Consider the following 24,725-nt stretch of genomic DNA (forward strand, 5'->3'; position numbering starts at 1 on the left):
AAAACATTATGACAATCATTGATATAATGAAAGAACAAACAATAACATGCAAAGAAAGGGAAAAAAAACGCAACCAACCAAAGAACAAGAAAAATGAAAATAACAAAAGCAAGGAAGCAAGAAAGAAAGAAAGAAAAAGAAAGAAAGAAAGACAAAGACGTGGGCTGCATGTGAAGAGTGTGTGTTGGACCCATTGCCCCCTCCCCAAACAGCTTCATAATTAGCGGTTGCGTGCTGACCTCGTTTGGGTTACTTTCATTCCTTTTATTTCCCCCTCTTTTCCATGGAAAACAACAACAATTGCAAACACACATGGCACTACTCATCTGTTCACCCCTAAACGAGAGACAGAACGGGGAAACAAGGAGAACTCGAGTTCCCTCAGCCTCGTAGACACATGAAGTTACATTCTTCCCTCTGAATTTATCTTTCCCTCAGTCCCATCTTCCCCTATCCGGCCGTCACAAGTCTCACAAGCGGAAAAGGCGCTTGGCTACGTCAGATATCAAAACCACACACAGTCTTGAATGTGTGTTTAGCCGTGGAGCCATGCCACACAAATGGAAAGCAAATTGATGTCAGACACATGGAGCATGTGGCGCTTTAGACCCGTGCTCAATGCTGACGCATAGGCCTGCCTCAAATCCATGTTTACGACTGAAAACATCTCAAAATGGCACTCAGTCTCTCTGAGCGGAGGTTAACTCTGAGAGACAGACACCACACGCTCAAGCCACACAGGAAGAGCAAGAGTGTCTCTAATTACAGAGGTCAATTAGATAATGGATAAGTGGGAAGGAGGGTGGGGGTGAGACAGATATGCTGCATGAGAGAGATCGAGAGATGAGATTCAAAGACAGAGGAAGAGAGACATTTGTTTATTTTTGGCATACTGTATGAAGTCACATTCCAGTTTTATCTTTATTGTACTAAATTTGAATGAAATTCCATAATCATTTTTTTTTAATTAAAGCATTTTCTTAGAATGCTAGTCATAAACATACATTATAAAGCTCATTATGTCCAAATTCCACCTCTAAACATAAAACTAATATTAAAATTGACACTATAACAAAATCATCTGGTGTCGACAGGATTTTTTCTATGTATCCAAGAATCCAGAAAAAAACGTGTGTCGGTTTCCACCAAAATCCACAACTGTTTTAACAATGACAATAATGTTTATTCTATGCATATTTTGATTTATGAAAGATCATGTGACACTGAAGCCTGGAGTAATGGGCTGCTGAAAATTCAGCTCTGGCATAACAGGAATAAATTACATTAAATATATATATATATATATATATATATATATATATATATATATATATATATATATATATATATATATATATATATATATATATATTCAAATAAAAACAAGCTATTTCAAACTGTAATAATATTTAAAAATATTACTGTTTTTACTGTATTTAAAAAATAATAATAATAATAAAGTGCCTTGGTAAACATAAGATTTTTTTTTTTTCTGGATCCAAAACACCTGAGAAGAGATGATGCAAACCCCTCAGAAGACCTCAGATGATGCCAACCCTCAAACAACATACAGAACTAACAAATATTGCTACTTACTATGCTATCACATTATAACAGCTGTTAATAGTGTTCAACGTCTGGTTGACTATGTCTTGTATAAATTCTTCTGAAAATTCCTGTCATTTGCATATAAACTGATAACAGTGTTGAATTTGTGTTTAGCCATGGAGCCGCGCCACACAAATGGAAAGCAAACTGATGTCAGACACATGGAGCATGTGGCACTTATAAGCTACTACTAAATATCGTAGACACTTAATTTTGTTCCTTAAACTTAAAGTTGCTTTGCAGTGATTTGTATTGTAAAAAGCACTATACAAATAAACTTGAATTGAACTGTATTAAATACAATATTTCTTTATTCTGTTCATAGGATGAAGGTACTCTGAACAAATATAGCCTAGTTTTTTTTCAATCCCATTAACAGTAAATGAGTCACAGAGTGAGAAAGAGAGAGAGATAGCACAGAATAATCCCAGATTTCAGGAGGAGTACATCAGGCAAACATGTCGTAGACAGCACTTCTCTGCTCGCTAACAAAAAGTGATGTTTTGAGAGACGCTGCACAGAGGCTCAGTGCAAACCAGCAGCAGAGAGAAGACATTTAAATACTTCCAGACACATCAGCACAGAGCCTGAGGCCTCCCCACCTCCTCTGTGTCCCGCTGTCAATCACTGTTTGTGCGTGTGGGTGGAGATGGAGATGAAGATGAGTGGGAGGAGTGAAGCTGACAGCTAGTGCCAAAAACATTAAAAAAATAAAAAAAAATACTTTAGGTCAGATGAGTTAGATTTTCTCTCTGCTTCAAATGAACACAGTCCAAATGTAAGTGTAAACAAAGGCCGAAACGAAAGAAAAACAACATGAAAGTGGCGTGCATTCTCCAGCACTCATGTTTCCCCACAAACCATGTCAAGCTGAAAACCAGACACCATTAATGTTCATCAAAACGCACAAACACACAACATAAGCAGCACTGCTGGTGCAGCATACTGGAAGTGATGCAGAAAAACCTGGAAAGAAACAATTAACTAAAAGTGAAAATTCTGTCATCGTTTATTCACCCTCATGATGTCTTTCATGCCTGCATTACTTTTTTTGTTGTTGGTAAATTGATGGTAAATTATGGAGAATATCCATGATGTTAGATGTCAGTGACACTGTAAAATAGCAGGGTTAAATATTCACATACTGTATACAGTATGACAATTAAAAGAACTGAACTGTAAAGTTTCCATCTTTGTCTATTTTTATGTAACACATTACATACTGTAATTGTACACTATATTATTTTGCATTCAGTAAAATATTTTAATGTTACTGAAACTTCTCTTATGTGCACCAAAAATGCAGTTATTTGATGAAAATTCAGTAAAAAAAAAAAAAAGGTTTAGAAATTATTAGAATTGTAAATGATTGTTTTCTATAATGATATATTTTTAAATATACTGTGAATTATTCCTGTGATGGCAAAGCTGAATTTTAAGTATCATTACTCCAGTCTTCAGTGTCAAAAACCAGGAAACATTTCTTATTATTATCAGTTTTGAAACTGTTGTGGTATATGATATTTTGTACTAGGACTAGGATAAAATATTTTTTTCCGGATTCTTTGGTTGTCATGCTTTAAAGCTGACAATTAAATGAGGATTATACAAATAAAATAAAATGTAATGTAAAATGTAAAATAAAAAGTATCTGACAATGTTACGAAAATTCACTAAACGAATTAGTGGTCACACTTTATTATAAGGTCCAATTCTCACTATTAACAAACCATTCACTATGACTTGCGCATCAATAAACAATTTGCTGCTTAATAATATTTATTAAAGGTAGTTATTAGGCATTGGTAAGATTAGGGATGTAGAATATGGTCGTGCAGAATGTGTGCTTTATAAGTACTATAAAACAGCCAATATGTTATTAATAGGCCTGCTAATAAGCAAATAATAGTGAGAATTGATCCCTATACTAAAGTGTTACCAATTTAATTTACATTTCAGTCTGCTCTTTAGTGTAATCATACAGTTTCTTAACACTTATAATATAGCGTTGTAACTTTATGGTTGCTGCTTTGTCAATGTTGGAGCCTTAAATACTAAAAAAACAGCTCCGAAAACTCTTCAAATAGCTTACGTGTTCCATGAATAATAACAACAAAAAAAAGTAGTAATTCAAGTTTGGAACAACACGAGGGCGAGTAAATGATGACAGAATTTACATTTTGTGTGAACTATTTCCTGCAAGACTCAGACACACAAAACAACAAACAACTTCAGACATCTGGACCCCTGAGGCGGTTTCATTTAGCTGGTCTCTGACTTAAAGCCGCAGTACCCTGAAACTAATCAGAATTAATTACACTATTCAACCGCTGCAGGGCCAATCAGAGTGGAGAATGAACCACACCGCTGAGCGGAAAATTCCCAGGATGCTCCGGATTCTGGCTGAGCTTTGTGATGAGAAAACTGAACCTGTGTGTCATTGACCGCGACTGACCCTAGACAACCCAATACCATGACACAACACTCCAATATCTCTCACACACACAGCCTAGGGCTTGAGAGGAACATGGAGGCAGGACAAAGGAGGACTCTGTTTGAAGGTGATATATTATTGAAGGTAGATGTCACAATCGGAATCTGGGAATAATTAGAAATGAAAAATGTGTGTAAGAGTGAGTGGCTTGACCAAACTATCTGTGACTAAGCTTTAATGAAAAACAAAACTGTTCACCAAAATCATAGCTGCTTTATTAATCATCAGAGAAATGTAATATTCGAGTTGTGGTGGTTTAAACCAGCTTTATATGAGAGCTCTCTGTCGCCGCTGGCTAACGGCACTCGGCTCAGTGAAAGAGCTGCATTGTGGGGGATTTCCAAAAGTCAGCAGTGTCCGACGAGAGCTCCAGAGTACACTTACTTCAGCTCGACGCCAGCTTGTCCGCAGACGCACACACAAAGGTGAAAAGACACAGACCACCTTGACGTATTTAGACATACAGACGTTGTGGCGGTAAAGATTGACACACACTCATACTGTCATTGACTCTGTCTGCAAAACCAAAACACTGACCTGATTCACCATTCAGCACGTTTTCACACCTTTAGCCAAAAATGCATACACATACACTATATACTGTATGTCTGATCCTTATGCTACACCTCAGTGCTGCATTCAGTAAGACTTGCTTACCGAGATTATGCTTTATACATACAGGCTTCACACAAGATGTTACTAAAGGTTACATCAGTGATCCTGTATGTTAGTGCTACATAAACAAATATACACCTGAATAATGGACATCCAAGGCTGTTGTTAATGTGTTTGAGGAGAAACGGTTCTGATCGAGCTTGGTTTGGTTCCTTGTGGGAGGCATTTCATTTCAAATCAATGAGCCGTGAGCCTCAGAGAGCTGTCAGCACATTCAACGCAGAGATGCTGGACTCTCTCATACAGCTGGATGCAGTCTGACAGCCAATGAGTGCTAAGAAACAGCAATAGACTGATGCTGACCAGGCCATGTGACATGATAAAATTTACCGACCAAAATGTTTTTTTTTTTTTTTTTTTTACCGGCGATGAAACTTTCTTTTGCAAAAACAGGCAGTTTTTACTACTACAATTATTTCGTATATTTACAATGCTTTTAATTTGTCCTGCTGGTGCATTTTCCCCTAATTATAGCCATTTAACGTTAAAGTATAACTGAAAGCCTTTATTATTTGTATTTAAATAGGCTCTGAAATATATAACAGCTTTTAATTTGTGATTTTAAAACAATCTTCACATAAACTATATTATATATGCATAAACTATACAGATTAATCTTTATTCAAGCTATAAAAGTTAATCAGCGACTAAAACAGTCCAGGGATTTCTTTTTTTTTTGTTCTTTGATTTACATCAATGACAGACTTCAGCAGGTTTCACTTTAAAATCAGCACTGTTTCTTTAAAACCTGATGCACAACATGGATCTGACATGCATCCGATTTTCTCCCAACTCTTTATAGTCATTTAAGACTTTATAACTCATTTAAGTCCACGTTTACCAGGTAACTCGCCAAAACTGTTTATTCATATATTAATCCCTTATTCTGCATAATTTAGAACCCTTAATCTTGCATGTATACCTAAACTAAATAACCACATTACTAACAATTAAAAAAAAAAAAAAACAGAAAACTAGGAGTTTACAGAGACAAAAGCTGTTGTTACTAGTTAGATAATAGTGAGAGAATTGGTCCACAAACTAAAGGTGAGACTGAGCACCAAATCAGCATATTATGAATTTTTTTCTGAAGGACCATGTGACACTGAAGACTGGAGTAACGGTTGCTGAAAATTCAGCTTTGCCATCACAAAAATAAATTACATTTAAAATATGTATAAAAAAACAAACAAACAAAAAAAAAAACAGCTATTTTAAATGTAATAATACTTCACAATATTACTGTTCTTACTGTATTTTTGTATGAAATAAATGCAGCCTTGGTGAACAGATTTCTTACAAACAAACAAACAAAATTATGCGAACCTCAAACCAACCTCATATGAATTCTGATAATAACATGAATGTATATATATATAATAAAAAAGATTATATTATATTATATTATATGCACACAAACTTATATTAATTAAGTGACTTAAAAACTGTGAACAATCACAAATAATTTTCTTTAAAGTTATTATTAGTTTTAAGTTATTCAGAAATTCTTAAAAAAAACTGAAAACTGTTGCACATACTGGTTGACCACTACTGAGAAAAGATGCTTGACCCAGACTGGAAAATATGGAATATGTTTTCATGAACTTGATTAAGAAAACGAAATTATGAGACCTAGATCGGAATGTATTTCCTAGATCTGTATCTTTAGCGTTTCCTTTGATCGCTGATTATCTGATACATACGGACTGTTCCAAACAATTTCTTCAATCAGCTGTGCTGTATTAGCAGGAACATGAAGCTTTTACACACACACAGCCAATATACAAACACACACAAAAAGACTGCCATATATGCGCAGGTCATATGCAAAGGCACTGAGAAACAAATCCATCCAGGATGTTACTTGACAAACACAGCTGTTCGAGGAGGTCAGGTGTGAGTTTGAGTCTTGTGTGTTGTGTGGGGGGTTCATTGAAATCAGTGTGTGGTCAGTTAAAATATATTGTGCGTGTGTATATGTGAGTGTGGGCGTTTACACTGGAGGGTGAGAGGGAGTACGAGAGATACTGGAACTTCCTGTGAGGAGTAAACGGGTTGTGTCTTGTTTCCGGCAATAATCCGTTCGCTCTAAACACAGGAAGGCAGACAGGCTAAATAAGTCCTATAACACACACTTAAACACAAGCTGGACTCCAGCCAGAACTCTTCTCTCATGTGTTTGCTCCTGTCAAGAGTCTTATATGTTGTGATTTCTATCAAACTCAAACGCAAATACTGTTCATCTATTATGAGGCACTGTCATTCTAGATGAAAACCGATAAAATGACTATCAATCAATAGCTTCATCACTGCTTTCTACAGTGCACAAAAAAAACTGATTGAATTAAAGGGGGGGGGGGGGGGGGTGAAATGCTATTTCATGCATACTGAGTTTTTTACACTGTTAAAGAGTTGGATTCCCGTGCTAAACATGGACAAAGTTTCAAAAATTAAGTTGTACGTTTGAAGGAGTATTTCTGTTCCAAAAATACTCCTTCCGGTTTGTCACAAGTTTCGGAAAGTTTTTTTCGAGTATGGCTCTGTGTGACGTTAGATGGAGCGGAATTTCCTTATATGGGTCCTACGGGCACGTCTGCCGGAAGAGTGCACGCTCCCGTATAGCAGAGCACTGAGAGGCTGAGCACAGACATTCACTGATCAGAGCGAGAGCGTCGTGAAATGTCACAAAAGGAGTGTGTTTTTGGTTGCCAGGGCAAGACAACCCTGCACAGATTACCAAAGAAAAAACAGCATTAAGGGACCAGTGGATGGAGTTTATTTTTACAGAGCATCAACGGAGTTGTGCAAGTGTTTGTGTTTGTTCCCTGCATTTCGAAGATGCTTGTTTTACAAACAAGGCCCAGTTTGACGACGGATTTGCACATCGTTTATTTCTTAAGGATGATGCAATCCCAACGAAAAAGGGTCACGATCGTGTGTTGGAACCGCAGGCGGTGAGTAAAACTGCTTAAAATATCTCTGCCTCCTTGTTAGTGCGTCCGCCTCCCATGCCGGAGACCCGGGTTCGAGCCCCGCTCGGAGCGAGTCGTTGCTGCTGCTGCTCTCGTTCAGTTTCAGCCTCGGGATCTGATTCTGGATCATAAATAAACGGCTGAATCTGACTGTAAGCCATGGTTTGTTTTGGATGATGTTTTTTTCCTCACGGTAATGTCACAGCTTCCAAACGCTCTCAACGCAAAAGCTTACTCGCGCTCGTGATTCTTTAGCTCCGCCCACACGTCACGCCTCCAGTCGGTCGTGTTTTTCCGGGGAAAATCGGTACAGACTATCTTTCTCTTATGAATATAATAAAACTAAAGACTTTTTGGAGTTATGAAGGTTGCTGTACTACTCTATAGGTACTCAAGATTAACAGGATATTGAGTGAAAACGAGCATTTCACCCCCCCTTTAAAGACTGTCCTTTATGGATGTGTGTAGCATGACATTATAATAAAATAAAAAAATAAATAAAAACTTACATTTGATGAGAAACAAAGTTTGCAACCAATAAAAAGTATGTTCTGTATAGTATTAATATGTATAATATGAATGATATCAGGACATACTATATCCTCCATGTTGTGAGGAACCGCAATCCAAAATTGCATACTGTTTAGGTAGCGTTTGGCCGATAGACTATGCCATCGATGCCAGTAATGATGCCATCATTACTTACCCTATAAGGCCCTAAATGGTTTAGCTCCTGCGTACCTAACTAGCCTTATACCACATTACAATCCATCATGCTCCCTAAGGTCACAAAAGGCAAGTACAAGTGTGACTGCATTATATAATAATTGCTGTTAATAATGTTCTTTATCTGGTTGACTACGTCTTGTATTAACTTTTTTCTGAAAAATCCTGTCATACGCACACAAACTGACAGTCACCACTTATAAGCTACTACTAAAAATTGTAGAAACATAATTTTCTGTAAAGTTGCTTTGCAACCATTTGCATTGTAAAAAGCGGTATACAAATAAACTTTAATTGAATTGAATTGACCAATGCCAAAAGCTGACAAACATCACGATGTTGAGCCAGCAATTGTGATCATGATGTTTCACTGCAGGCATCATCCAAAGCCAATTTGGTGGACATCGCCCAACCCTACTAGTAGGTACTACATTTGGTTCGAAACCAACTTTGCAACTGTTAAAAAAAGGAAGAATTAAAGGGATAGTTCACCCTAAAAAGCTAATTCTGTCATTAATTACTCACCCACATGTCATTCCAAACCGGTAAGACCTTTTTTCAGCTTTAGAATACTTTAGAACACTTTTTGATGAAATCCGATGGCTTTCTGATCGTGCATAGACAGCAATGAAACTAAATCGCTCAAGGCCCAGAAAGGTAGTAAGGACATCATTAAAATAATCCATGTGATATCAGTGGTTCAACCGTAATTTTATAAAGCTATGAGAATACGTTTGGTTCGCAAAGAAAACTAAAATAACGACTTCATGCAACAATTTCTTCTCTTCAGTGTCAGTCTTGAAATTGCGCATTTATATGAGTACCATGACGAGCCTCCACACTGCATCTTGCAGTTTCTCCCATTCAAAGTCTTGACGTATATTCTTGGACACACTGCTTCCATAACTGAAAATGTACCATTCCATGAGGTCATTCTCATATTTGTAAAGAGCAGAAAGGTCACATGACAATGCCAACAGGGCAGATTATAACACGTCCAGAGTGTATTCATATTATAAACATGCAAACCTAAAAACAACCTCTTTATTAATGGTCAAGAAGCAAGTTCTTCATCAAATGTAGTATATACTCTGACAGAGTATATTCAGACACAGTTACAGAGTGTAGACAGATAAGAGAGATGAGAGGAAATAGAAAAGGAAATCAACAGATGAACGATCAAAGCAGCAAAGAGATTAAATGATTCAAATTAAAACAGAGTGACAGATTTACAAAGAAAGATAGAGAGAATGTAACTCTTCCAAGCTGGGACCAGCTCCAGGTGGAGGGGCGGATGAAGGGGTCTACAGAGATGTTTTTTAGGGATCTGTGAGGACTGTCAGACAGGGCAGTAGGAAAAACAAGGGTGTTTGGATATTGAGTCAAAAATGAATATGCTCGTGCCCACGCACACATTCATACTGGAATAACGGCACGCGGTTTACTCCCACAGCGATCATGCATGTGTATGGGGGAGGCAAAATAAGCTTACTGTGTTAGTGAGGTCAGAAAGCCTCGATACTGTCCAGAAAGCATCTCTGCATGTGTATTAGTGTGCATACAGTTAGATATTATCCAGGACGAGGTACTGGGATCCAGCCAGAGGGGAGCGGGTTGACCTGAGGGTGGGTTACGGGTTCAAAGGTCAAAGGTGAAGTGCCATAACTTTGTCTGTGTGCGTGTTAATGACGGCCTGGAGCCACTGATGCAGTTTAAAAGCGTGCGTAAATGTGCATTACCAATCTCTTTTCAAAAACAAAAAGAGACACAGAAAAGATGTCTTTAGCTTCTGATGTGTCAGTAAGGAGAAATAGTTTGGTCTGTGGATGCATTGTAATGAAAAAAACAAACAAAAAGAAACAACAGTGTCAAAGATTAAAAGTCATTTAACATCCTAGAAAGATTCAAATTTAATGACCATCAAATAAAAAGTAATAACATATTTTCCTTGCACCTTTAATACATAGGAGTTTAAATTCCTTAATTATTATTATACTGCTTATAAAAAAAAAAAAAAGTTAATTACATGTACAACATATAAGACATATTTTCAAGTCATTACATCTACAAATTGTAATTTTTTAAATGTATTGTTTTATTAATGAATAAAGCTGGACAATTAAAATTGTCATGTTATTAAACCACCTTTGTTCTCTTGGTGGAATGACCAAAATCTCATATGACTGTTTAAGTAATTTTAACAAATATATGGCTATATAGTAAAGGTATATTTAAATAAATATTTTTTTTCATGGAATATAATCCTGAAATGTTTTATGCATCTCTCGATCATGTATTACTTCCCATTTTTAATGATCCACTGACTTAAATACTTATATAATATAATACTTGTGTGTGTGTGTGATATATATATATATATATATATATATATTGATATATACAGATATATATCTCATTAAGCCTGTCAACATTGCAAAAAAGTATATTTATGTATCTAGAGTCAAAATGAATGACTCAAATTGAGTAATGTAATGTAAATATGAGCAGATGAGTCACATAAGCCATCATAAAACAGCCAATATGCATTTGCGACTGCAGAGTCTCTACCAGTTGATGAATTTTAACATTGATAGCATACTGTCATACCACCCAGTCCTAAGCTGAATACTGAGGATGAGCAGAAGGAGAAGGTTTAGAAAAGATAGAAAGAGATTAGGGCTGAACCCTTTCTTTGTAGATTTCTGATAAGTAAACAGGATTCAAGCTGAGCTGAAGCAGAATGAATCCCTGATAGTGTGTGGGGTGGAGGAAGTCAAAGGTCACAGGTCCATTACTGCAGTATTAAGAGCACATTTACCACACAATTAATCAAATCTTCAGTCAGCCTCTAACACCACTGCCCTTTGAAGGACCTCAGAACATCTGAAAACATTGTACACTACATACATACAGATAACACAAACATCACTTATACTATAACTCCCACTTATGGGCCATATACATCCATCTCAGGAAATCTGATCACAAGTGGTCACGCAAGACAGATTGTTGTTTACAGTTGCTGGTAACATGCATCTCTTGTGATCGGATTTCCAGGGGTCTCGGATTTTGTTACTACATACATCACTTGTCAGTGTGCCTGTGTGTTGTTAAAGTAGCACTTGGTAATAAATCGCCATTCACAATATCAATAACAAACATTGGAGTAATTTTCAATATTTAGCTTACATCTAGATGATCGAGTGCACGTTGCTAAAAAGTCTGCATATTCTGTGTTTCTGTATGAATGAGAGATTCATCATTCAAGCACATGTAACGGCGATCTTCTCAAGGAATTAGAGCTGTAATCGGGCCTTAAAAGTTAGGCCCGACAGGACCCGAGCCCGACTGGTTTCGGCCCTAGCCCGACAAGTACATTTTGATTGACAGCTTTTTTTAAAGCCCGAACCCGTTTACAGCCCGACATTATTCAAATGTGCGCACGCACACAGCTCTTTTGCCTTTTGTCAACAATGAGTAATTTATTCATGTTTTAACATAATTTACTCATAACTAACGTAGACTAGACCACTTGGAAGTTGGAATAAAGAAATAAAATAAGTCCTCTGTGACATCATAACATCTCAGCATTCTAGACATAGGCTCATTTAACCTATAAATAGACCAACGCACCAATAAAAACGAGTCATTTAAAAAAAAAAATTAAGATAAATTTTAAATTAAGATGGGTATTTGGCAATAACGAAATTAAGATAAAGGCTCCGCCGGATTTGCTTTATTTAATAAAATAATAATGCCAACATTAGTGTAAATATTATGCATTTAAGACTCAATGAATATTTAGTTATCATTTGAAAAACCTTTACTCACAGAGATTAGGCTAGGTCTACATGTTTTTGTGGAGGAAAATGATTGAATCCACTGTAGATGTCTTCAGCGCGTTCCTGCGCTCACTGATGGTGCGTCATTATTCACTCATTATTCTCATTATAAACATGGTCAAACTTTTCCACACCTCAGACTTTGCTTTAGTTGCTGGTGCAACCAAAACGTAATCACTAGAGGCAAGCCTCCGTTACACCTGCTCAGCATTCATTTTCGCATCTTTCTCGTGCTAATCGAAACACATCACATGAACGCTCATTTACCTCGCAAACCGGAGCGCAAGCCCGAGCCCGGCCCGAGCCTGCGTAAGATGATAGAAATTAAGCCCGAACCTGACCGAACCTGACCGAACCCGCCGGGTCCAGACGGGTCCCATCGGGTTCGGGCAAAGATCTTCAGCTCTACAAGGAATATCATATAAGATATGTTTTCATCCATATTTTAATTCATACAGTATACAATTTCTGTAGTGCAGCAACTTATTTGACCAGAAGATTACAAGATAAAAAATTTTATAAGAAATTTGTATTAAATCATTAAGGCCTTGTGCAGTGAAAGCCGCACAGTCTGAAAACAGGTGATGGTGATTTACTACTAATCACGGGACTGGCTTTACTGAGGAGAAGCGCATGATAACTGAATGCGATTAATTGCACAGACCTATGATCTTTGTTATTTTGTTAAAATTATTCACAGATTCTGCAAGGGGTTCCCAAACTTTGCATACCACTGTAATTACACAGTCTGTATGCTGGGCCGTGAGGTAACGGGAATGGGTGAAAGAGAGCACCCGTTGACAGCTCTTCTTGACCACAACACCCTCTACAGCAAACACACTCTCACATGCACACATTCCCCTGCCAGGGCTGCTCACCAGCCATACCAGACTCAAGGGCATTATGCCCACCTTTCCTCGGCATTTGTGTCAGCTTATTAACTCGAAGCTGCTCTTAGCTGGAACTATCTTAGTGGAAAAGAAGAAGCCAAAGAAACCCAACCTGTCAAAACTTACAGTCATAGTCAACAAATCAGTGCATTACTGTCATTAACTACAGCCAAGGCCATAGCTTTAACAAGGACACAGTCACCTGACAACTCCTGTTTTAAAAGATATATTAACCAGTCTGTGAATTCTCCACTGAACACAAGATGGATGAACAATGTTGAAATACATAAATCGACACTAATAAATATGTACCATAAGACCTTTATCCTTCAAAATAAAAAAATGGTGACCAAGGGAATTAAAGTGAGCCATAAACATAGCTTAGCTAATATCAAACCGTATTGAAATCGACCATTATGAGCACCTAAGTATTAATAAACATAATTCAAACTATGCTAAAATATATAATAACCAATAATTGTTTACGGTTTATTTTTATTCTTAAAAATATCACGCCATTAGCTTACTTACACGTATTGACAAAAATAGTTAAAACTACACTCAAAACAGATTATTATAACTAATATTTATTTGCTTTGTAGACTTATTTGAGTATCATGCTGTAAGCTTAGCAACATGTCAACATCAAACTACCTTTTTTTTTTCTACCTGTCTAGAGTGCTCCAAATCTGTCACTTATGAGCTTCCATTATATTATAGTTGCGATCATGCTATCTGTGTAGGCAGTAGACCGCAAACTAGTTTTGGGAACAGAGCTACAAACTCAGTACAGCAGGGTGAGGCCTGGTTGAATGAGCGTCTTTATTAACATTATGGAGCTTTCCCGTACTGTGCCCCAGGAGGGTGAGAGAGGTAACCATTGACCTGAAGAATGAGCCTGTCTCATGCCAGTATTTTCAATAAAACAATTTCATTCTCCGGTTTGGAAATCCAGCATGCAAGTATCAGAGGAAAAACATCAAATGGAAAATAAATTGAAATATAATAAACAAGGGGAGAGAGGAAGAAAAAGAGCTCATTTTATTTATTACCTTGGGTAAATCAGAGATCCTGTAACGGCCGATGTTTAGAGTCCAAACAGAAACTAGCATGATTTTCTCAAGGCTGAATGCAGATATTTGATGTCCCACAGAGAGCCTTATAATTTCAGAATATTGACTTTTGGAGGCATACACGTACACACCCACACCCACACACACACAAACAAACACTCACAGAGTGGGTAAGACAATCATACTCATGGAGCACTCCAAAACATCAAGAGACAAACTTCCATTCAATACTTAATAAAGAAGTATGTATATGCCTATTCAAGAAGTCTTCTATGCTAACAAACTTGTATGGCTTTCTTTCTTCTGAGAATGCTTAAGAATTTTTTTTAATAATTATATATATATATATATATATATATATATATATATATATATATATATATATATATATATATATATATATATATATATATATAAATATATAAATAATGTGTATGTATATATATATATAATAATGTATATATATATATATATAAAAAAAATCAATAATGTCAATAATCTCCAATGACTTTCTGACTCCATTGACTTTACAAAATATCTTTTGTGTGTGTTCCGCAGAAGAAATAAAGTCATACAAGCTTTTTGGTGAACAATCCCTTTAATAAAAGCATACATGGAGCATGCATTAGGTAGTGCTGCTTTTTTATATAAAGCTTGGTTGCAAACAAGAGATTAGCATTATGTTTTACATGTTAGTAAACACCTTTTCCTTCTTTTCTCCCCAGTGCGTTGATGATCACTGGAGAGCTAAAGGTTTATAAGCTTGTGTGCTGATTGCTGTTTAGCTGTTTGGCGGTTTGGCTGATGCGGCCGGTCTGGCCTGCTGTAGCTTCATGTTTTTCCTGATTTGTTTTATGAGTTCCTATGGGTTGAGCTTTCCCGCTGATCTCTTTACAGCCACAGGAACCAGAAACTCAATCAAAAACAGTCTGAGAAAACTAATAAAGGACTAGTTAGAGGATATTCATCTGGAACACTCTTTTCGGCATGTTCTAGAGTGGTTAAGAAATTTTGATAAGTTCAACCCTCTAATAAAACCTTTTTTAAACCTCTATAATTACTTAATTTTGCATTTTATCTTCTCTCTTGGCTTGCTGTCTTTCTTCTGATGTCCTAGTAAGGTCTCTGTCCTTTCTTTCTACCGTCTCCCTCACTCCCTCTGTCCTCTACATATTTGACCCTTGACCTGTGATGTGATGCACACGCATGTATCCGCCCCAGACAGGAACCAGTGAAAGCATTTCCTTTTCACTTTTGCCTCAGAAAGCTAAACACTCACTGGAGTGCTCAGATCCAAACTGCCTCACAAGTCTAGTGATGCTTAAAGAATCTCTCTGTTTTTCCCCAAAGCCAAACACAGGGTGTTTACTGAGAGCTGTGGCCAGTTAGGCTGTTTAGACTGTTTACTCACTCACTCACTGCACCTGCAGACACCAGAGTAAACTGTAGAGAGTACAGTACTAACAGCAGGACACAACCACCTAAAGTAACCAGTACATCTTGCATTAAGATGAAATACTTGATTACTTAAAAATGATAGACATAGCACCTAATATTACAATAATAAAATTATATATAAAAATATCCCTACTATGTCTTTAAAGTAAACCTGGGTTCATCAGGCCATTAACTTTTCTTAGAATCTAACAAAGACAGACAAATTGGTTTAACTAGACAAATTGGTTTAACTAGTTGGGTGGATGGATAAATGGATGGATTTTAGTTGAATGGAGGGGTGGATGGATTTCAGTTGGTTTAGTTGGATGGAGGGTGGATGGATTTTATTTGGTTTATTTGGAGGGATGGATGGATGATTTCATTTGGTTTTGATGGATAGAAGAGTGGATTTTAGTTTGGTTTAGTTGGAGGGATGGAAGGAATGGTGGATGGATTTTAGTTGGTGTAGATTTAAGGGTATTTTAGTTGATTTAGCAGAAGGGATGGAATGAGGGCAGATAGACCAATGGATAGGTGTAGTTAGATAAATGGATGGGTATGGATTGACGAAAACGTTCAGCTGGAAGGATGGGTGGATATCTATCTATCTATCTATCTATCTATCTATATTTAGAGAGAGAGAGAGAGAGAGAGAGAGAGAGAGAGAGAGAGAAAGAGAGAGGGGTTTAGAGAACAGATATGGATGGATGGACAGATGGATGAGGACTGATCAACATATAGGTGTAGCTGGATGAGATGCGATTAGATATACAGTATGGTAGATAGATAGATGGACGATGAATGAAATAGAAGGTTAGATGTATAGAATTCGTATAAAATAATAGATGGTTCAATTGATGGAGGGATGCCATTGTCATGAATAACAAGATAATATATATTCTAAATTAAAGAGTGATAAAACTGGAGAAGGAGTGCTAGAATATGTTCCTGGGAAATCTATAAAATTTCCAGGAGCTCTACAAAATTGCTGCACAGAACAGAGCCAACAATATATAAATAAATGAATTAAATCGTATTCAAGGATTATCCAACACAAATATTAATGGAAAAAGATTTACATTGATCTTCTAAGATTGAAGGTGGTGTTTCAGCTAATATTGATTGTCCTTTAAAGCCATGGAAATTCAAAGAGTATGTACAAGACAGAAAAAGACAGTGAAGGAGCGAACTACAGAAATCACTTACTCTTTGACTCTCACAATAGAGTTATGTAACATACTACATTCGGGATCTCATAAATCAGAACACTATAGCCTGTTATTGACAGATCAGTGAGCTGTGTGATTGGCTAACCTGCAGCAGGAGTCTCTCAAAAGCAAGGCAGGCATCCCAGCGTGGGAGGGCAGGATGACGGAGAGCTTGAGCAGCAGCCAGTCCCAGCTGTAGGACCCCACTGTGACTTTCCAGAGCCCCCCAACTGTCCCGAAACAACTGCACATATGAACAAAGCTGTTCGGCTGTAACCCGCCCTGAGAAACAGAGAAAAAAAACACAAGCATCCTATTTAAGCTGTCTTGATTCAACAGTTATACAAATCAACACACAGTCATTCTGAATTCAGTGTTTACCTTCAGTTGTATCTTTGGTGCCAAACAAAACTTCAAACTAGGGATGTCAACGATTAATCGATGATCGATTAATTGTCGATAAGAGATGCAATCGATTAAGGCTATCGATGGTCGGTTAACCGATTCAATGATGGGCTGCGTGCGGCTCATGCGCACTCAACACGTGCGAGCGGCTGTGAGTGACGGTGACGATATATAAAAGCATCATCATTCATTCACAATGTACAAATTAAGCTTTTAATGTGATTTAAACTTTAAAGTAGGCTACATTAAAATAGAAACAACATAAAAGTTCTTCAACATTAAATGCAATAGAAATGTAGTTACTAATCATTTCATCAGATAACTGTTTTATATCGTGCGCTTTGCAGGGCTGCGGGACACAGTGACAGGACAGGTAGTCTATTCATTCCTACAACTTGTTAATTCATTCCTACGAATTATTAATGTGGCAATTGTCCATGTTTCATTAATTTTGTTCCCTAAATAACCCATGATTTAAGTGAAATAAGGGAACAAATTAATAAATCGAACGAATTCTTAATTCATGAAATCTTTAATTTCCCTTCCCATGTTTACCACAGTAAGAGATGCGAAAACAGTTATTAAAAGCGAAAGATAATAAAATAAACCTGGGAAATTAGAGGGTTAGACTATGAAGATTTAGGAAAAGAAACGATGCCTAAATATACTGAATTTGTGGAAATTCGTGACCAACCGGCAAACCAGAACAAAGCCGCGTAAATGAAGACTATGGGGTCCAAAAGCATGGTCGCGAGCTAACATTTTCCAGTTAACCTATTATTCCTCTAATAAACAAAGCTTTTATACCACACTTGTCATAATCAGATCTTATCATTTCTAAATAAATAATTGCTGGATTCAAAACAGCGATTAATAGGCGCTGTGACCGACACATTCCTGGAGCATTCACTGCTGTCACTAAACGGTGACGCCGAGCATCGTTCACAAGTTTCTGCATGGACCTGACTAGGGCACAGGTTCTAAGCCCTGGGACAAAATGGGATGCTTTAAGGAAAATTTATAGCCTACTAAGTAATAGGCCCAACATAAAAATAACAATTTGTTTTCATGTTTTTTTTTTTTTTAAATAGGCAATGCGAAATATATCCGACTTAAATAGGCTAATTAAGATTAACGGATTTAAAACAGAAGTGTGGGCGCTCCATAAGTTAAAAAAAAAAAAAAAAGGATGACAACGCATTCTGTTTGTTTGCTTTATTTTACAAGAGCACAAATCTTCTGTTTTTATTGTGAGTGTGCACAAATGAAAGTAAACACTTCTGCGGAAAATATATATATATTTTTAATTTCTCAGCTGTTTCGATCGCCCCGGAGCCTGCTGCACACGTACTCTAGCGATTCAAACTTACATCGCAGTCTGTTCATTATCAAAATAAAATGTCAACTAAACATTAAAAGGTTACACTGGTCAGTTTAAATAGACAGTAGTATACCGGTCCTCTCTGCTGTTCCAAGGACGTTTTTGCTCATATGAAGAGGATCATCTTTTCCGTCTATATGCGAATGCGTGTTAAGTACAAGCCTAGTTTACATTATAAATAATAGTTTAACATTCAAATACATTGCGAATATGGAAACATTTCGATTTGTGCCGAATGAGACATGAGCAATAACCTCCAAATAGCCAAAGCCGCGCACGCTCATCCTCGTCTGCACGCATGCACTGTCACGATCTAATGCGCTGTATGCCGGATTTTTAAAAATCTGACATTTTCTAGGACAGAATCCAGCAGGATCAAATTAATGTGAGCAACTGTGTTTTGGTGCAGCAGCGCCGATGTAGTTCACTTAATGTGCAGCGCAGTCACACGCGCTCCACATTTCGGATAATTTTATACAATAATGTCAGTTGAAAACATTGCAATTGTGCTTTAAAATACAACAACGAGCACCACAAAACCATTTAAAGATGCGCGTTCAGCGTTCTCCGTGCGGGATTGGAAACTGTCAACAAAGTAAAATGACCCCAAAAGTATGGCGCGCTCTCTTCATTTTATCAAATGATCATAATCGCATCTATTCATTTTATAATCCTGCTACTATCATTTTATTCAGACTAAAACCTCTTTAATTCAAGTGAGAAAGCGTTTTGTGTGTGTGTGTGTGTGGCTTTTGCACATCCTGTCATACCGCTGACTGCGTGCCTGCAATAGACGCATTTTGCAGTATTATGGTTAACGATTAATCGATTAATTGATCGTTAATTTAAACGACGATCGATCATGGAAATAATCGAAATTTGACATCCCTACTTCAAACACTGTTTGAATTCCAGATTTTTTTTTTATTTCAGTCTCCATCAATGCAAATCCATTAGCAACACACAAACTTAATGGGTATACACACACACACAGTGGTAAACTAGTGTAAACACGCAAGTCATCCTGTAGGACAGTCTCTTCAGTGTTATGAACTCACAAATACTTATGATACTACAGTAAACCATAATATTATTACTAGGGAATAACTCAACATTACTCAATGTTCATGTTCAAATTTATTTGCAAATTTATACGTATGTTTAGCTGTACCAATTTAAATAAAAACTAATGTAGTACTAGGTAAAACCATGTTTACTATGCAAGTAAGTAGGATGCTCAAAATGTGAACGAATCATTCTTTTGAAATTATTTTTTTCCCTAATTCAAAACTAAAGCACAAAATTCCTCATGAGAAACTCTGGGAAAACTTTGGACTAAAGTAAATGATTGAATCGTTCTTATGAACCATTTCAAATGAACTGATTCACTAAAATTATTTGAACTTCCTAATGCTATTCAAATCAATAGTTTAGTGAGTTTTACTTAAGCAGAATAATACTTAAAGGGATAGTTCACCCACAAATTAATATATGATATTTATCTGCTCACCCCCAGGACAACCAAGATGTTGGTGACTTTCTTTCTTCAGTAGAACACAAACAAAACTTTTTTACACAAACTGTTGCAGTCTGTCAATCTTATGATGGAGGTGAATGGGAATCATGGCTAAAACATACAATAAAACCACACACACACAAAAAAAATCTCTTTCACATGGACCACTGACACTATCTACAATCTCAATTAGGAGTGTCAATGGTGCACTTGAGAGATAGGTGGTGGCAATGCACTTATAAGTCTGCAATCTGCCCTAAAGCATGAAAGACGGCGACGATGCCTCACACGCCTGCTTGAAAACATGCTCAGGAGGACACGCTTAGGACAGTTCGAACACAGCGTGAATCAGAGACAAAAAACTATAAAAATACTGTTCAGTTTCTTGCGTAGACCAATCGTTTTGTGTCTTTACACATCAATGTATTGTCTCGAGCCGCAGGGTTTAATATGGTTTCGTGTATGTTTTTTTTTTTTATGTTTAAGCCATGATTCCCATTCTCATCCATTATAAGACTGACAGACTGCAACCGTTTATGTAAAAAATCTGTTTGTGTTCTACTGAAGAAACAAAGACACCTAAATCTTGGTTGCCCTGGGGGTAAGCAGATAAACTTCAAATTTTCATTTTTGGGGGAACTATCCCTTTAAACAGGCACACTATGGGAGGTAGGGGAGAGCATTCCTACCTATATAAAATGATCATCAACACACACTGCTGTTCAAACGCACCACCAAACCACAACACACATGCTTCAGGTCCTCCGTGTGTGTTGAGAATGAGTGTTTGGAAGAATGATGGATCTAAAGGGCACACTGCTTGGAAACCTCAAGTATGAGATACAAGCCAAAAATATAGGAGTATGCTTGATTTAGGCTGATGTATCTCTCACTCAAAGTGTTTGTATGTGGTCAGTCTATAACAAGCTCATTTATTACATTGGAATGTTTCAGCCAAAACACTCCAAAACAGAAACACATCCTCACTGACCCTGGTGTTCCCTTAAGGGAGCTTGCAAAGACAGGAAGAGATGGTGAGAGGGAAAGAAAGGGATTTCATGTAGCAAAGCACTTTACTCCATCTTGGCCTAACTGTTTACCCTTTAAGCTGATAGATTACACATAAATTACACATTTTCCATATATTATTTGTTAGATCCAACAGGATTTTTTTTTATAAACATCTGTACAATTTCTGTATAATTAGATCATATAATTCATGCTCAGATTTCTAAAGACAAAAGATTGAAATACACAAAAATTAAGGAGGTGGGTGGAGGCGGGGAGCATTACAAGACAGTGAGGAGGTCTGAGGGACCCAGAAAGTCTGAGGGTGAGGGGGGTTCACATTAACTCATAGAGCCACAAAGCTATGTTGTTGCTATGAACTAGCACCAGATGTGGGAGTATATCCTGTGCACCAATGCAGCCAATGTTTGCTTTAGTCCAGCCAAATGCACACACAAAAGAGACAGAAAGAGCACAAACAGAATGAAAGTTGGCTTGAAAATAACTAGAACAAGCCACGCACCAACAGCAAAAATTAGGCAGACATCCAGAGGGCGGTTACGCGATAGAAGATTGAGATTGAATCATTGGCGGGCTGAGCAGAGAGCCCTGTGGTTCTCCTGAAGGTCATTTTCTTAAGATGACAGATTCACAAGATGATTCCAACCCTATTACAGCCCAAATTTCCCAAACATACAATACACTGGTGTTTTGTAATCATGCCTCTTGAGAAACAATTCCTTCCATGGGAACCCTGTGCGTTTTATTTAAAATGTGAAATTGAGAAAATCACAAATGTTAGTAAGACATCAGGGAGTAGAATTAGGACACACACACCATACTGCACTCCTGCAGATAAAAGTCAAACTCTAGGTGGAAGTGAGGGGGACAACGGGCCTCCAAAACTGCAGTAAAATCTGATTGTGCAAGTCTGGAGATGGTTTATAGGTCAAGAACCTTTTCCAACTACTGTAAACTAATTGGCTTAAAATCAATGTAGGGCAGAGAGCAGATGCATATGAAAACTGACAATTGGCAAAATGAAAAGACAGTTGGGGGTAATTCAAAAAGGCACAACCGCTAACCCCATAAACCCTTTTTCTCAATAATGAAAACTTTGCCAGCTAATTTGTATTTAATGAATCAGGGGAAATGTAGTCCTCTGATGTCCATGGCCACATTCTGTGGGTGGCAGGGTTAGGTAAAATGGCGGCACCGTCTAGAAAGACCAGTCAAATTTTGCCAGCTCATAAAATAATGTTGAGAAAATTGAATGTGGATTTTGTTCCAGAAATTTCCAAAGACTGAAAAGGGCTATTATAGATTGAGTCAGCTTTAGAAAGCTCTAGCAAAATACCCAAAAATCACTCTGCATAATTTGTCGGGCACAGCTTCATCAGGAAAAGGGAGAGAGTGAGTTCCAAGCAGACCAAAAGCGTGAATAGAAGAGACACGGAACACTAACCATCACATGACCATGAAACAATGGCGGAACGCACATAAACACACACAGCGAAGCAATGACCCACAGTATGTAGACGCAGACAAACACTCTCACGTACAGTGAAAAACGACCACCAGAGCACATACTTATATTTTACGACAGCCCATCAGAATAATGTATCTGATGCTACAAGATGAACAAAAACAAAATCTATAACAGCTGTGACTGCATTGCAAAGAAAAATACTATGTGTGTGTGTGTGTGTGTGTCACTTGTTCTGTTTGATATGCAGTATGATTGTTCTGGCACTGTAAAAATTCTTTTGGCTTGAAGATCAGGAAATAACTGTGATCAAGTGAGAAAGATTGGCTGAAGTTTCTTTACTGTAAAAGTGTGAGTGCTTTGGAAGAACAGCCCTGTGTGTTATTGAATCACAACCGTTTAGCAATATAAACCCACAATGGCATGATATTCTCTTATTGACAGATGTGCATGTTGTCACACTAACCAGAAGAGCACTCACTTTATAGGATTTGACAGTTAAATTTGCAAACAAACACGCAGAAACAGCAAAAAGGGTTGTCTTGTTTGCATATTTAAAAACATAAATGAGATGACCTATAATAAGTGTGTGAGTCAGTTTAGAGGTTTTGGTCCAATGAACTGTTGCCCTGTCATTAAGGGTGTGTATGCTTTTAGTAGACATTCAGATTTAACAAACTGCATGTTGGTTGACAGATGAGAACTGTTAAAATGTTACACTAAACTATACTAAAACTGTTCAACTAAACCGACACTGGTAGAAAGCTGGTGTAGTACTGCTGCTGAACTAAACTAACTAAAATAGGTAGGAAAGACTAACTAATCAAATCTAGTGGAAAACAATTGTTGCACTTAACTGCTTTACTAAACTAACTAAAATTAGTGGAAAGCTGTCAAACTGCAACATTTAAACTGGTTAAAACTGTTACGTTAACATGGTTGAACTTAAACTGTTGTAAAGCTGTTGCACTAACTAACTGAATGAACTAAACTAAAACTAACTAAAAAATAAAAAAAAAACATTGTTGAAATACACTAACTTTAACTGATGAATGTAACACCAAAATTGTTAAACTAAACTAAGTAAAACAGTTTAAAACTGTAAAACCAGCTATAAAACTGCTCAGTTACAACAAATCTGCTGAAAAACATGTATACTAAAATTGTTGAACCAAACTAGAACTATAAAAAAAAAATCTGAATCACTTTTATACTAAAAATATTAAAAGTAAAAATGGTCAAGATAAAACTGTCCAGCTAAACTAAAACAAACACTGCAGGAACAGGCTAACTAAAACTTTAGTTTTTCCACATGAGTTTTTTACTCTGCTCTTCAACACTCTATTCCCACTGATTATAGTTATTGTGTCTGTGTGTATTTAAGAGCTCTGTACATGTCTTACATGCCTGTGAGTATTTTTACCACTCATTTCAGACTGTATTGCTTAACTTATAAACAGCAGAGCAGCTCTAGAACATATGTGTGTGCGAACATGCAATTCCACATGAGGTTCATATTTCCTTAGTGGCCATATGGGTGTTCTGCCCATCTGTAGTACTGCTTGCTGTCTGAAGGAGGTGCTGTGGGTCTTTGAATCTTAATGCCCCCCATCTCCTTCTTGTTCCTATTTTCTTCTCTTTCTGTCTTCAACACCGAACCGGTCTCTCTATTGTTCACTATGTTTGTCATGGCTATTGATGACAGATCTATAGAAAGAAGTTTTTGGATATACACCTTTGTATTGTTGCCTTGCAGGAACACACCCAATGGGCAAAAGCTTGAGCAAATGTACAAGAAAGTTGTGTAAAGCCACAGGATGCTCTTTGTTTGGGCACAATGCCTAATTTGCATTCTGGTAGCAATTAAAAGTTCATAGCATCAAAGTCATTTGCAGGTAAATTTACATTTACTAATTAAATATAAGCTTTGAATTTCTGGATTTACAATCATCCTGAGTCAATAATCCTGTGGTATTCTGAGTATTTTAGAGGGATAGTTCACTC

General features: G+C 37.1%; 1 protein-coding gene across 1 annotated transcript in view; it reads right to left on the reverse strand.

Annotated features, from left to right (window-relative positions):
• scfd2 (sec1 family domain containing 2) overlaps window positions 1–24,725 on the reverse strand; it is a 119,089-nt gene that overhangs the window by 77,295 nt on the left and 17,069 nt on the right. The window contains exon 4 of the mRNA XM_052585948.1: window positions 17,032–17,207. Coding sequence (XP_052441908.1) covers window positions 17,032–17,207 — 176 coding nt within the window. The remainder of the gene's footprint in view (window positions 1–17,031; window positions 17,208–24,725) is intronic.

The sequence above is a fragment of the Carassius gibelio genome, chromosome B20, assembly GCF_023724105.1.
Source record: "Carassius gibelio isolate Cgi1373 ecotype wild population from Czech Republic chromosome B20, carGib1.2-hapl.c, whole genome shotgun sequence".
In the NCBI taxonomy this organism is placed as follows: Eukaryota; Metazoa; Chordata; class Actinopteri; order Cypriniformes; family Cyprinidae; genus Carassius; species Carassius gibelio.